We start from the raw sequence: 16043 nt of genomic DNA on the forward strand, positions 1-16043 counted from the left end.
GAGAACTGTCATACGGATCATTGACAGGTAAATGTTAAATATGCGCAGTAGCCGCACTGGGCCGCAATGTGATCTTTCACGAATCTTTTGTGCGCAGTCTAGTATGTAAGCGGTCTGTGTATGGTGCTAATGAATGAAGAAGTATGGCCCACAAACTCGGCGCTAAACTTTCTTACATAACGAGTCCATCCTTCAGCCATTGTTTAGCGGACGCTCGCGAGCTGGGTGCAGCTTTTCGCAATTATTGTGATATTCATAGAAACTTAATTGAAATTTGTCCATGTTTTACTTACATCCATCATAAAAGTTTATTTGATGCTATCGTATTAGGTACTATACATAAGATATGATTTCTTACTATCATACGAGTATAAACTCTCTTACTTAACAACTATACAATCTTTAGCCATTGTTAATTTAGCTAGCCGATGTTCGCACGCTGGGTGCAAGTTTTCGAAGTTTGAAATTAATTGCTCTCATACGACTACTTCAATGATAAAAGTTCTGCCAAAATAGTGTGTAGACACGATATGATGTAATATACGATTATGTAGGCAGAGTCGGCACTTCATTTCAAGGATTGTTTGAACAAACAAATCTTACTCAGTGTTACATTAGTATTACCCATACTCGTAAGATGCAACCAAAATCAACGCCTAATGGCTAAGATGCAAAAGTTTTAAAGTTTTGTCCAAGCTGTTATTTTTTAATATGTTTGTGCTAGAAGGCTCATTTTTTTACACAAACACATAAGTATAGAAACACACATACACACACACGCTCAAGTATAATATTAATAAAATTTGCAACAGGTACGTACATAGCTATCATATTTTAAAATGAGAATAATATGAGATAGAAGTAGTATCTTAACAAGTCTACTTAAAAATGACATTATCTTTCATCTTTTAGATTTTCGGATACTTCGGATTTAGAAGTTCTAGTTTAGATTATATTTCGTTGTATAGAAACTAATGAATATACCTACTTAATGATTTGTTGTCAGGTGCTATACGCTGTAATGCGAGGGACCAATACCGAAATCGAAGGCCTGTCACTACCAGTGGACGAGGACTTTGACCCCAACATCCAGCCTGGACAAGACAACCTGGGCCAGAAGACCGCTCCGGCTTCCACCATAGACGTGAAGCTGTGGGCGCAAACCGTGAGTCCATAAAATCGCTCTATTGTAACGTCCGCAGGCTAAGTTTTATATGTAAAGAAAATGTTCCAGCTGAACTCTATATCGATAATGGAACATCAAATCATCTATTGGCTAGTTGTCAAATACTAGGATTACCTTCGTCATTTGCCGAGATCGGTGTGCTTTCATAAACCAACATACATAAAGTTGGTTATGTAAATTTTTTAACATAGGAAAACTTGCAATATTAAATATTATCATCAGTTAGGAGTGAAGTTATTTGCGAGGATCGCACTAAACTTAGCGTGGATAGTAGCGGCTCAAACTGACTTGTACTTTCACATCAGCTTTACCTTTTTGCTGTACCGTTAAAATGGTTAATGGGTAACATACATTATGAATGGGATACCCCCATTTGCCAGAATTTCATTTGCCATAATTTTATTTGCCATCCTATTCAACAATCATAATATTGTTTTTCATAACATCTTATGCCATAATCATTGTTTACTATATTAATCTAGTGCCAGAAACTTTGTTTCCCATAAAGTCAGTTTCCATAATGTCATTTGTCAGAATCATCGAAATCCGTAATTACCACATTCCATACCATCATTTGTCATAGAAATTAGCGTCCAGAAAAGTCAATTTCCATAATGTGCTTTGGCAGAATCGAAAACTACTATAATAGGTACTAGAAGGACTAGAGAATGAAACTGCTATCAGAAAGTAGGTTAGGTTAGGTTAGAACTGTGACCCCCTGGAAAATGAAACTGCTATCAGAAAGTAGGTTAGGTTAGGTTAGAACTGTGAACCTCTGGAAAAGGAAACTGCTTGAAAAGTAGGTTAGGTTAGGTTAGAACTGTGACCCCCCGGAAAATAAAAATACTTTCAGACAGTAGGTTAGGTTAGGTTAGAACTGCGACCCCCTGGAAAATGAAACTGTTATCAGAAAGTAGGTTAGGTTAGGTTAGAACTGTGACCCCCTGGAGAATGAAACTGCTGGAAAAGTAGGTTAGGTTAGGTTAGAACTGTGACCCCTGGAAAATGAAACTGCTATCAGAAAGTAGGTTAGGTTAGGTAATAATATGGGCAACAATTAATATGGCAATAATTGCTTATGGCGTTTGAATATTCTATGAAACCATATTATTGCACTTAATAATATGGCTAACAAATAGTATGGCATTGTATGATTATGGAAGGTAATATTCGGATAAACAACGAGTATGTCTAATGATTTTTATGGTAAACAAATCATTCGGGCAAATGAAATTCAGGCAAGTTAGATTCGGGCAAATGAATATTATGTTAAATGACTGTCGGGCAAACAATAGACAACCATTATGAATAAATACTGCATAGCTAAAGTTTTAATAGTTTTAATTTGGTGACAGATCTGCACTCAACTGGTGCTGTTCCTCGGTCACTGGCCGCTGTGGAGCAGCTGCCAGCTGTCGTGCGGCGTGGGCGAGCAGCACGACAGCTCGCCCTCGCTGGGGCCGGAGCTGGGCGCCGCCGTGCTGGGCGCGCCGCACGTGCAGCTGCTGCGGCTCAGCGACGCCACGCTCGCCTCGCTCGTCGAGCTGCCCGCGCTGCCGCCGCCGCCGCCCGCGCCCGCGCCCGGTCAGTACACTGCACTCACCGCACACACGGCTGCTCCGTGCTCCGTGCCTGGCTCTGTATGCAGCCTTAAATCACAATGCCTTACGACAGACATCCAAGAACGATACAATCGCTTCTTGATGAGTGATTAACATAACGGAGAATAACAAAAACAGCCCTTACAAGAGTCTTATTAGGCATTAAGTCCGTCAGTTTACATTATTTTTGTATTTGAGACTTTGTCTTAGATTCTGGTCTAGATTAACTAGATTTTGTAGATGGCCTTAGATTGGCCAATTAAAAGACACTTTATTTAACTAGGCTAATTTACCTTTGTTCAGGTCTAGCGACGTCAGACCGGCAGGTGCGCGTGTTGCTCCGCGACATCGCGGGCAAGGCGTGCTGGGACGCCTCGGCGCTGTACTACGACCCCTCCTACAGCGCGGAACAAGAGCCCGAACCGCTGCCTTTACCCGAAAGGTAAATATTAGAATTAGCTAGTATTAGTAATTAACAATAACTTTAATGAGCCAGCAAGCTGATTAATTCGGACATCCCATTTGCTACTTTCCACTTCTACAGCATTTAAAAAACAGCAAGTTTATCTAATTCAGGTTTTGTCTTTTTAACTATAAAACTCCCGTGAGACTCATACATATTTAAAAAAAGCGTCGCGCTCTCGACATGTAAAGGCGGGGTGTCGCTACTCTTGAGAAAGGTTCTCGAAATTGAACCGAAACATGTCGAACGCTATATCGACTTAATACGTGAGTAACCCGCTTAAAATATTTTTAAATAGGTTTTGTCTTATTAAAAAGTCAGGTGACAATGGTAACCAATATGGGAGTTCAATAGTCTATTCCTTCACAGCGTGGAGAGTCCGCGAGACAACACGTTGTCATCATTGCCGCCACCGTTGCCGCCGGATCTGTTGCCAGACTACCAAAATTGTCCGCCGGATAAACACCAGTTGGATCACGTATGTAAACAAGTAAACCCAATATGTGAACGTTTAATGTAACCTGTCTTAGATTTTAAAATATTTGCATAAATTTCGCTTAGAATAAACAGTTCTTGATGTTAACAATAGGTGCTAGCCTACATCGGTCACACGTCACCGGAAGTAGTAGACGGCCGAAGACTGGACGAGGCCGGACCTTCTCCGCTGCCTCCAGGAGCCGAGGACGAGCTGGTGGCCGCGCTGGTCGCGCACCGGAACGCCGAGCGGCACTACCTCGCCACTAGAGAGAGGTTTGTTACAATTTGGTGCCGTGACCAGGATAAATGACTTAGATATTATGTCAATTGGACAGAACTGCCCTTTCACAACTACCCTCTAAAATCAAAGATGATCTAGTTCTGTGGTGGTCGCGCACCGAAATGCGGAGCGCCACTACCTCACCACTCACATAGAGAGGTTCATAACAATTTGATGCTCTGACCAAGATAGTATACTTCGATATTACGTAGAGACCGTAGAGTAATATAGTAGATACTTGAGTAATCTGAAGTTATACCCGCATTTTTCTTGCGCTTTGAGAGCTATTGGGAGAGACCTTTAAAAATACTAACTACGGTAAGAGCTGACGCTATTACCCATCGTTATTGAAGCATCTTTTAATCTTCTGCGGTTAGAAGTGATATACAATTTTGGGTTTAACTTAAATGTTCTTTCCAGTGACGAAGAGCTAGAAATACCAGAGAGAACCGACAGCGGGTCAGCGGGCCCGTTCTCCCAATGTCGGCTGCTACTGGCGCAGTTGGGCACTTTGGCGCCGTCGAGACGTGCGCATGCGCAGTTGCTGCGTCGTTCCGAACGCCTGCTGAGAGAACTGAGGAATCTGGATGCACAGAGGTATGAAACAACTACAAATATAAGTTTAATGGCAAGATAATGTTTTTCACGCCTAAATGCTGAATCGTTTCACGCCTAAACTGAATCGTCTTTGTCAGTTATTTCAGCACAGGGAATTAAAGCTCAAGATCTTTACTATTGTGACCTTAATTCCTCGACTTATTACTTTATCCATAAATGCACTGACAGCATTACTCTTGATACATTTGCAGACTTTATGTCTTTTGATATTGTCAGAAAGGCGTTTTAAACTTACTTTCTCTACAGATTTCAATCCTTTTGTACCCAAATGTATACATTTCGTACAGGTGTCGAGAAACTCACAAGGTAGCGGTGATCTACGTGGGCAAAGGGCAGGAGACCCGCAACGAGATCCTCTCCAACCGCTGCGGCAGCCCCGCCTACGAGGCCTTCCTGGCTGCATTGGCGTGGGAGGTGTGTTTTCTTGAATAATACTTTGATTTACAACTTGGTCAAATAAAATGTATGTAAGTTTAATTTGCGATGAATTGATGATTTAGTACTCTAATCGTAATCTCACAATTCGAAACTAAAAGCTAAGTGTGATTGATTACCCTGAAATCGTAAGTATTCTGCGTGGATTTTTGTAAAACCCTAAATTTCAAATTCAAAACTGTATTTTGCATTTTTATTTCCTATTTGAAGCAGTACAATCGCGCCAGGTTTTTTAACAACTTCAGGTCACAAACGGAACCATGTATTGCCATTGTGCGTGAGATACTAAAAGGTTGTGTGTTGTGTGTGCAGGTGGAGCTAGAAAGTCACGTGGGCTTCACAGGAGGTCTGCGCGGCGGCGGCGGCGCCACGGCGCCCTACGTGGCCACGCTCACGCTCGAGGCGCTGTTCCACGTCGCCACGCGCATGCCCGCCGACTCGCCCGACGCCATCCTCAACAAGGTGAGTGTAGTACGGAATACGCGACCGACGACATCCTCAACGAGGCGTTTGTAGTACAGAATACACGCCCGACGCCATTCTCAACAAGGCGAGTGTAGTACGGGCTATGAAATACTTGTTCTTAGCGCGCATAACTCTTAGTAGATCAACAATTTAAGACCTAGACCATGTACGTATCTTTTAGTTGATATTTATTTCCCTTATTTACGAATCATGAGATTAAAATTTTAATCCAACATAGAGAAAATAAGTTAAAATCTTCTTTTATTTTAGACGCGGCATCTCGGCAACGACGAAGTCCACGTAGTGTGGAGCGAGCACTGGCGAGCCTACAAGAGAGACACTTTACCCACACAGTTCTGCGACGTATTAATAGTTCTGTATCCGCTGTCGGCTGGTTTGTTGCGAGTCACCGTCTCGAGGAAGCCGTCGGTAAGTACTTTCCACATTTTTTTATTGCCAACGGTACTTCGTTGTTAATTTATTGTATTATATACTTATCAGTGGCGGGGCGAGAAAATTTTCGTTGAAAAAGTTTCTTTGGGAATCGAGTTGTATCGGCGCTCCGCCACTGATACTTATATATGAAATGGTGAGCACTGACCACGAAATTACCATGATCAGAATCATATTGTCTTTTAACTTGCAGGTGGCGGTATTTGGACCTCTATGGGAGGAAGGTATTGTGAGTGTTGAGTGCTGTGCGGCCTTAGTACGGCGCCGCCACTGCCGGCGGCCGCGCCGTGCGCGCCACTATGCCTCTGTATCAACACGCTTATTCAGAGAGAGCGAGAAGTTTGCAACAACTAGTGCAACATCATACGCAGCCGGCTACGTTCGAGCACTTTGTGGAGCGAGTGCGCGAGCCTGTGCCAGCCGTCACACAGCCACAAGGTGAGCTATAGTAGTTTCGTGTTCAGACCACTGTGGAAGGAATGTACTTGGTTTCGTAGTCAACTAGGAACCCTTATAGTTTCGCCATGTCTGTCCGTCTGTCCGCGGATAATCTCAGTGACTGTTACACTAGAAAGCTGAAATTTGGTCATCACGTTTTGTTAGCCCCCCCCCTACATGTAAAGTGGGGACATGTATAAGTGTCAACTTTGTACATAGCCACTTTTTCCTTAATTTTTGTACAAACTTTTCGAGAATTTGTGATACATTGTTGGATAGGTATTTAAAAATGAATAGGGGTTTACTGAAATCGTTTTTTGATAATATTAATATTTTCGGAAATAATCACTTTTAAAGGAAAAAAAGTGTGCCCCTCCTCTAACTTTTGAATCCCCCTTGATTTAAATACTCCAAGTCAACCCTTGCTTGGACAGGTGGTTGTTTGGTCTTCGTAAGACATGACCTATCCAGCGCCATTTCCGCAGAAGTATCTCTTTGGCTATAGGGTTTTGTCCAGTTAATTCCCACAATTTCGCATTAGAGATGGTCCGTGGCCAGAAGAAAAAAACTTCCAATATGTGTAGAACTTTATAAAGACTTTCCAGGAAAATTGTTTTGAACTTGATAGGTTTAGTAGTTTTTGAGTAAAATACGGGAAACTACGGAACCCTACATTGAGCGTGGCCCGACACGCTCTCGGCCGGTATTTGTTCTCCGTTTGGAAATCAGAAAGCGTAAAGTTTCGGGTCGCCGCGGTCAACGAAGTTGTCGTTTTCTGGTTTAATCGAACGGAAGAATAGAATAAGAAAGTCTCAGCTCACGCGTAATCGTCGGCCGAGGCGGAACCGAGGTCGACGAACGAGAGTACGGTGAACGGGAAAGGCTTTAGTCACGCACCGTCCGCCTCGTTATTTGATATCGATAGGTATAAAAATTTATGAAGCGGTCGAAAGTCGAATTCAAAGTTTAGAACCTAAAATTACGGTCAAAGGAGCAGAAAATGAAGGAAAGAGATGTTTTATTGCAGAACAAAACACCGGTCGGCTAGCGGCAGCGCTGCTCGACGCGGGCGCCGCGGCGGCGTGGGGCGGCGGCGACGGCGCCGTGTCCCCGCGCGCCCGCCGCGCCGCCGCCCTCCGCCGCCTCGACCCCGCGTCCGCGCCCGCCCCCGCCCCCGCGCCCAGGAAGCACCGGTGAGCTGCTGACCTAGGGCCCGCCGGATCTCTGATGCAGAGGTCGCCGCGCGCCGCCGATACGATGCTCGACGCTCCGTAGCGGAAGTTACGCGACCGGCTCCGGTGCACCAGTAAAGAAGAGCGATTGAGAGATTACTACTATATGATACTCGTAACGCGGAGCGTCGACTATTGTATTCTTAACTAGAAGGTCTGATGTCCCGACGCTATCTCTGTGCACCGACCGACAATGTAGAAGCTCTCGTTGCCCGTTGGTATTGCGATCGATATAATAACCGAGCGTTAACTTGACCGTTGGCAGTAATAAAACTGTTAGCGACCCGACCTTAACTGTTCCCGCCGTTTAAAAATGAGTGCAGCGGGTGCCGGTAACCTTTTTAACTTTAAAGTGGCTACACTTTGTTGCATACACTTTCTAACAATACATGTTCTCATGTTCCATCTGCAATTATTGAAAAATAACATTAAGTACTAACTTTCTTTAATGAAGCATGTCAAATGTCAATGTTATAACGACTGCTTTATTTTAATCAGTTCTTGTGCCTAAAGTGATACAAAACTGAGCATAAATTATTTTTACACTGTTTCGTTTCTTCAACAGAGTGTCCCGATATCCTGTCCTGTAATTGTTGCACGTTGCACCGCCCGATCGTTCTGTGCCGTTTGCATGAAACCGACACATAATACTTCTTACGAACTCGAATTCTTCTCTAATAGATTTCACATTCTAAATGAGCATGTGGCCAAATGCATATGCATAATCTTCATCGTCACTGAAAAGCTGAAATCAGTTTACCTACTCTTTTAAACACCACACCTGCCCTGAACCTTATCAGATGTTGATATTGGGCTGTAGTCGCGCACGCCAGTAACTGGTGAGGTCAACTGTTGACCTCTTCGGCCACAGGGTTAAATGAAAGTAACATTGTTAAAGCTGCCTGAAACTTGCATGTGAGAATTCAGGCCTGTTTGATAACTACTTCAAAGAATTGTGTCTCCATACTGTAGGATAGGACGTTTTGAGTACCTACACAGGAAAATAAGCTCAGGGATGTATAAACAGTCTGTATATCTCGTTAGAATGAGATGTGCATACCCATTGTATGAGCTTAATTTGTATTTATTATCTATTTTAAAATATTATAATCATAGAGGTTACATAATAGATATTTTCGAAGTAACGACGATTTGCTAGTGTATTGTGAGATTTTGGCACAAATTATATATTTATTTTGCTATTATATTATCCTTAAATCGCTGTGATTTAAAAGGTTCCCCGTTTGTGTCAATTTTGATGAGATTTCTGTAAGAAATTAAATCAGAATGCGAATGTGATTGATCTGGTCGCCTTCAGCAGGGCCGTAGAAAAAGGCCTTATAACTTCTGTAGAAGCCTTATGTAACCTTCGAAAACTCAGTTAATAAAAGTTTCGGATAAGTTATGTCACACGTTGTGTGGTTCAAATCTAGTTATGTAGCACACGTATGTCGCCGCGAGATGGTACCCGTCCTTATGTCATTTCAGTTAGAAGAAGACGTGTCATCTATCTCGCGGCGACATACTCTCGCGGCCATCATGTGCTACGGCCCTGTCGTTGAGCCACTTAAATCAAGTAGTGTTTGTATTATGCATGCCTCAAGATCATCATTGGTATTAAACGATAAAATGAAAATTTTGTCTAAAACTAAAAGTTGAAAATCGTTTTAGTGATCTTATTCGTCCAATAAGAGATTAGTAGTATTGCGGACTTAATGAATTTTTCATGTACTTAATTAATTATAAGCTTAAGAAGTGTATCTCGCATTTAAATATGTAGTGTTAATGTTTGTAAAATATTATTCTCGTATTCAAATCCGTTATATTTAACAAACATCTAACATTCCATTGACGTTCTCTGTATATAATGTACACTAGTTGTAGAGCTTTAACGTTTCTAATCTAGGAATATATTATTTATGTTTACTAATTTTACTTTTTATTTGCACATTAGTTAAATATGTGACGCAAGTTATGTTATAGACTACATGTTATTTATGGAACTTACTCGTATATATGATCTATCTTTTCAAAGGCATTATGAAGCAAATAGTTTTTTTTTGTATTGTCTACAGTTTGGTAATAATGAGAATGCTAGCAGAATTTCTCATTTTCTGCTGAAGTATCAAAAGGCACAGTTGAAATTTCTTAAAACTTTAATTAAATACAGTGTATAAAATTTGAATCATAAAGAGGTAAATTTAATGTAGGCTCACTACTGAAAGCCATTGTAATTTCCTTCTAAAGTCTTACCTTTTTGGACTATTGTAAATTATGTTCAGTAACGAACCTCACCTCCGCCGTCTAACACTGATAATCTTTGAGTAGCCTCAAAGATCTTTGCCTGATATGTATTGTAATATTGTGTTATTTGAATTATTTTATGTCCTAAGAGTTTTGAAACTCTTTCTACTTTACCAATACCATCTTATGCTTCCCGACTTTAACTAATCTCTAAGAATATGTATTGCTTTGTACTTCTAGCTTATTTATGAGATAATTCGTGGTATGTTACTATTTTTGTATTAGATGTTGTCATTGGTGCTTTTATTACAAAAAGTCTAGAACTACATTCCATACTAGGTAGCCTGCCTTATCATTTGGAAATGCTAAAATTTAAAGACTAAATATTGTTTTCCCCTCACTAGCTCGGAAACACGTGTTTTGTCCTTTAATACCAGCGGGTAAAAACGCATTTTATCCACTAGTGGGTAAAGTAATTTGACTTTGAATAGAGTAAAATTAACTGCTTTAAAATTGATAAAAGTAGGTGAATCTAGTAATAAAGATGATTTACCACCTGTGGAACTACTGAAAGCCGTGATAAACGCATTTTTTGCGTTGTAGTTTCCTCGATATAGTGAGGGGAAAAGTTTTGTGTTACACTCGGGTGCAGATGTATTTTAGTTCTCGTGTGTTAAAAAACTCGCAAGTTCAGGATTCTATTCTCGAACCACTCGCTTCGCTCGTGGTTCAACTATAGAATCCTTTTACTTACTCGTTTTTCAATTCACACACGGCGTTAAAATACAACTTTGCACCCTTGTATAACAAATAACTATTATCCGGCTTATTTATCTGTAAACCTGTATGTACTTCATTGTTTCATGTTACTTGCATTTACTTCACCCAACCTCAGTTAATGTATATTTGATTTTACCTGAAGCATTCCATCTCAAATATTTAGTGTCTGCTCTCACCATGTTATTTCCACTTACCTAATTTTAATCAGTATTTTTATAGATGTTAAGACTGACACAAGATTTATGTATTGTATTGAAATCACTAAGTATTAATTTAAATTGTTATTTACATTATTTAAAATGTGGTGGTTTTTACACTGTTAAAATTATTACTAATTTATTATTATGATTGAATTCCCAAATTCAATTCATGTCACGTAATTTAGAGAAAATAAGTTCTGACATTATGTATGGTAACCAAAATTTTAATATTTAACGCAATGTAAAAATAAAGTTTTTGTTAAACTCTTGTTTGTCTCTTTCATTCATAGGATAGAAAATCAAAAACACATTACCATAAATATAAAATAGTATTTTAATTACGTTTTTGGTAACTTGTACATGCCACCTTGGAGCACCAACTGGTGAGTTCTGACTTTAGTATCCAAGAACTGTCTGAGCTCCTGCAGGCTGCACTCAGTGCCGGGAGCCTGAGATGCAAACATTTTCAGCATCTGATGAATCCTGTCCAAAGGCAGCGAGTCTAAGTTAGTTAACATGCCTACAATGTAGGACCAGAACACTTGGAGCTCCCCTTCCCTCTGGTCATGAGCGGATGCCATAACGCTCTCTGTCTCATCATCTTCACAGATCATCTCTTGAACTTGGTTGGCTGACACTTGAGATTTCTTGGCATCTGAGCTATCTACTAACACATAAAAGTCAGTACTTTTCTCAGTAATAAATCCCATAGACTGCCAGTATGTTATTTTCCTCCTTAGAACAGTAATTGGCACTTTCATGACCTGATGCAACTCTTCTAGGGACCATTCAGGCTTATTTTGAAAGTGCATTATGAGAGTGGCATTAAATGGAGAAACTATGAGGTCAGTTTTCTCACCTCCAATTTCAATCTCTATATTTACATTACCAAGATGTGGCTTCCAACTCAATGTCCTACTTCCCTTTAATTCTTCAAACGTCTTTGTATAAGCTTCAAAATGTTTTTTGATCTCATCAGGCAGTTCTAAATTTTCATCCTTAAAAGGCGGCCAGAACTGAGCGGAGAGAATCATGGCATTAGAAGTAAATTTCTCATTAAGAGCCTTAAAATTACTATGTTGCTGTATCAAAGCATTAATCCTTTTTGAATCTGATATGTCCTTCAGCATCACTTCACAGAAATGCAATTGTGACTCTCCAAATCTTAATTTGAGTAATTCTAAGTATCTTATTTCTTTCTCAGTATTTATAACATTTTGAGCCAATAGTCTATCTGCTAGGAGCGTCCTATATTCATTCACAAATAATTCCTTGCTGCCATAGACATTAACCAGCATAGATATGATGTCACTTGCCTTCCTGTCATTGGCATTAATTTTAGGATCAGCATCCACTGGATCAGGATTCCATTCATCCCAGGCTTCTTCTTTTTCATGATCACCATCAGCATCTGCTGCAAACCTGGCTAATTCCTCAGCCAGTTCACTGCCCGCTCCCTCCTCAGTGAGACTGCTGACTACACTCCTCACTGTGTCCTCCCTGTTCCGCAGATAATTTCTCACAGGTTTGGTGACTGTCTCCAGAATAACCCCAGTTGGATCAAGGTGCTGCAAAGCTCTAATAGTAGACACATAGGCTGTAAGTATATCAGGAGTGTTCACACCGGGATGCAACAATCTGGTTTCTAATGCACTTTGGAGTTTCTTACACAAAGTTGCCCTCAAGTCTGTCTTATTTAAACACAGTTTTATATCGTCTATAGCTGGCTGGGAGTCTGGATAATCAATAATGATGATGTTAAACAGTTGGTCTATTCTAATTTAGTATAACTGTGGTACAAGTAGTAGCTTAACTTTTGTTTGAACTTCAGGATTGCATTCTGTATATTTTTGTCATCTGGAGGAGGCTTGGAAGATCCAGCGCAGTATATCCTCGTGAGCCAGGACATCACAGTAGTGTCAAGCCAATTTTCCAGTGCACTAATATGTGAGACATCAGTACCAGTACAAAGTTTCTGAATATGAGAGTCTATTCTCAGCTGAATAAAGCTTGTAAGCACCTGCCCTGTCAGCCGCTCCAATAGCTGCAACTCCATCAATTTCCTGTTTGTGTCATGAAATACCTTTACAACATAAGCACAATTGCATTCTGAATATTCATTTGAACATCCTGCACATGTTACATCTTCACTCATGTCAGAACTCTCATTTTCATTATCAAAAACATTAAACGACATTTTATAAAAATGATTTATGATCACCTGGAAATCTAGTGGCAGTTGAGACAGCAGTGTAGCCCTTATAAGCTGTTTGAAGCCTAAAACCACATCTTTCTCTCCAAATATAGGTTTGTTATCACAACAACTGTTATTAAGGATGGTCAGTCGCCGCAACATTGGCATAAAATTCGAGACAGACTCGTAAAGGTCATTCACAGCTGACTTGAAGAGTTGGAATCCTTTCACCTCCTCCTCCACAAGAGTAAACTTTGACCAGAAGGATGGTGTTATGTGTTGGCGAACATACTTCTCTGTATGCAACAATACTAAATCTCTTATTCTAGCAGCAATACCCAAACCAATAATGATTTGTTGTATCTCATCATATTCAGCGTTTGTGCAGTCGGTAAATAATGTGTCGTTGAGAATTGGATATGCGTAGGTTATTTTATTCCAATATACTTTTAGTTCTGCTCGTTTATGAGCCATTTTAGTTACAATTTCTAAGAGTCTCTATAATTATCCTTAAATTTAATTGAAAACACACAAGAAAACGAATAACCAAGCTAAAAGTTTAGCGTTTTTGTAGTTTCAACTGTCAATGTGACAGCTTTGACAGAACTCAAAGTACGTTCGTATACAACCACATATAGATACGGAAATGTAGTATTTGGCACAATTTGGCATATATTAATATTTTGTCAGTAAAAAAACGTAAAGATGGTTGTTTATCAGACGTGCATCCTGAGCATACTCGTGTACGGGGCTGAGACCTGGACATCGTATTCCAAGCACGAACGTCGTCTTAACGCTTTCCACATGCGCTGCATCCGGAACATTTTGGGCATATACTGGAAGGACAGAGTAACGAACGAGAGGGTGCATGAGATTGCTCAGCTGCCCAGCCTCTTTGCGCTGTTAAAGCAGAGACGCTTACGCTGGCTGGGGCATGTGCCAGCAGAGCCGGATTAAGGGTAGAGCGAGTGGAGCGGCCGCTCTAGGCGCCACATGGTAAGGGGGCGCCAAAATCGAGAATGTGGAAAGATCCATACAAAAAATTATACGTTGCGTGGGCGCACACATATCACAAAATGGCTAGAGGAGTCGGAAATGAATCCACCTATTGAAAATCTAGATTTTTCATTCAGATTAGAGGAAAGTTGCACCACATTGCCATTCATAAGGGCGCTGTGGCTAGGGCGCCGTAAATGAATGAATGAATGAATGAAAGTTTATTCACAAGAACATATGGTGCGTTACAGTAGATGTTATAAAGTGTTTACATTGGAGATCCTTAATATGCTCTGCCACAGGGCACTACATGTTAAAGCTATGTATGTGAATATTAATTGCGTACATGCAATGTCTTCCTTACAAACTAAGATATCTTATACTTTTAAACGAGCAATTCTTGTATATTTATTTATTTATTTATTTATATATATATTTATTTACACTGACGATCTCGGAAACCGCTCTAACGATTTCGCAGAAATTTGTTATGTGGGGGTTTTTGGGGGTGAAAAATCGGTCTAACTTATCCTTAGGTCCCGGAAAACGCGAATTTTCGAGTTTTCATGCGTTTTTCTTCGCGCGCCATCTCGTGTGCAGTAGTTGTACTGTTAAGACAGAATTCTTTCGGTCGATGTAAGTACTATTTATTGCAAACACTAGATGGCGACACAGGTCAAGGCTAAAACATGGCTAAAACGAATAGAAAATACACTATTTGAGTTTTTGTGGCGAAATGCGCGCCATCTCGTGTGGAGTAGTTGTGTTGTTAAGGCTGAGAATTCTTTCGCTCGATGTAGGTACTATTCATTTTTGAACTAGATGGCGACACATGTCAAGGATACGAAACAGAACCGAGCTTCGCTCGGTTGCCCAGATATTTAGACTAAAAACACCGAATGCTTAGTGCTATATAATAAATGTTGAAAGGCGTGCATGTTATCGTTACAATTATATTTACATACATACATACATACATACAATCACGCCTGTATCCCATAAAAGGGTAAGCAGAACACATGAAACTACTAAAGCTTCAGTGTCACTCTTGGCAAATAAGGGGTTGAAAGAAAACGAAACTGTGACATTGCAGTGACAGGTTGCCAGCCTCTCGCCTACGCCACAATTTAACCCATATCCCATAGTCGCCTTCTACGACACCCACGGGAAGAAAGGGGGTGGTGAAATTCTTAACCCGTCACCACACAGGCTTAAGCTTACAATTATATTTAAATCATAAATTTATACTTAGTATTGAATGTCAAAGGATGTAAATTTCAAATGTTATCAACTAAAACTTATAATTAAAATATTCGTCAATCGTGTAGAAGCATGTATTACATAATATGTTTTTAAACTTGTTCTTAAACTCGGCATCGGAAAGTGTCTTAATAGCGGCGGGAATGTGATTGAAAATTCTTATACACATATAGTATGCACTTTTTAGGGTTCCGTAGCCAAAATGGCAAAAACGGAACCCTTATAGTTTCGTCATGTCCGTCTGTCCGTCTGTCCGTCTGTCCGTCTGTCACAGCCGATTTACTCGGAAACTATAAGTACTACAGTGATGAAATTTGATGGGAATATGTGTTGTATGAACCGCTACAAAATTATGACACTAAATAGTAAAAAAAAGAATTGGGGGTGGGGCCCCCATACATGTAACTGAGGGATGAAAATTTTTTTTCGATGTACATACCCGTGTGGGGTATCAATGGAAAGGTCTTTTAAAATGATATAAAGTTTTCTAAAAAACATTTTTCTTAAAGTGAACGGTTTTTGAGATATCAGCTCTCAAAGTCGTAAAAAGTATGTCCCCCCCCCTCTATTTTTATAACTACGGGGTATAAAATTCTAAAAAAAATAGAGGTGATGCATGCTAATTAACTCTTTCAACGATTTTTGGTTTGATCAAAGTATCTCTTATAGTTTTTGAGATAGGTTGATTTAACTGTAATTTTGGTTAAGTTATTGGTTTATT

General features: G+C 40.2%; 2 protein-coding genes across 2 annotated transcripts in view; one reads left to right on the forward strand and one right to left on the reverse strand.

The window, feature by feature from the left end:
* Positions 1-8375, forward strand: part of LOC125232433 (probable Rho GTPase-activating protein CG5521) — a 36529-nt gene extending 28154 nt beyond the window's left edge. Inside the window, 13 exon segments of the mRNA XM_048138091.1 lie at positions 1007-1165; positions 2542-2770; positions 3091-3229; positions 3620-3728; positions 3840-4000; positions 4428-4604; positions 4913-5039; positions 5373-5522; positions 5796-5954; positions 6172-6236; positions 6238-6416; positions 7444-7609; positions 8214-8375. Of these exon segments, the coding sequence (XP_047994048.1) occupies positions 1007-1165; positions 2542-2770; positions 3091-3229; positions 3620-3728; positions 3840-4000; positions 4428-4604; positions 4913-5039; positions 5373-5522; positions 5796-5954; positions 6172-6236; positions 6238-6416; positions 7444-7609; positions 8214-8238 (1845 nt within the window). The 3' untranslated portion in view covers positions 8239-8375.
* Positions 8376-11182: 2807 nt separating this feature from the next.
* LOC125232526 (anaphase-promoting complex subunit 2) lies at positions 11183-13735 on the reverse strand. The gene is given in 2 exon segments (XM_048138232.1): positions 11183-12652; positions 12655-13735. Coding segments are annotated over 2 exon segments (2328 nt in total). The 5' UTR covers positions 13541-13735; the 3' UTR covers positions 11183-11210.
* Positions 13736-16043: the final 2308 nt, after the last annotated feature.

This window comes from Leguminivora glycinivorella, chromosome 13, assembly GCF_023078275.1.
Source record: "Leguminivora glycinivorella isolate SPB_JAAS2020 chromosome 13, LegGlyc_1.1, whole genome shotgun sequence".
Taxonomy (NCBI): Eukaryota; Metazoa; Arthropoda; class Insecta; order Lepidoptera; family Tortricidae; genus Leguminivora; species Leguminivora glycinivorella.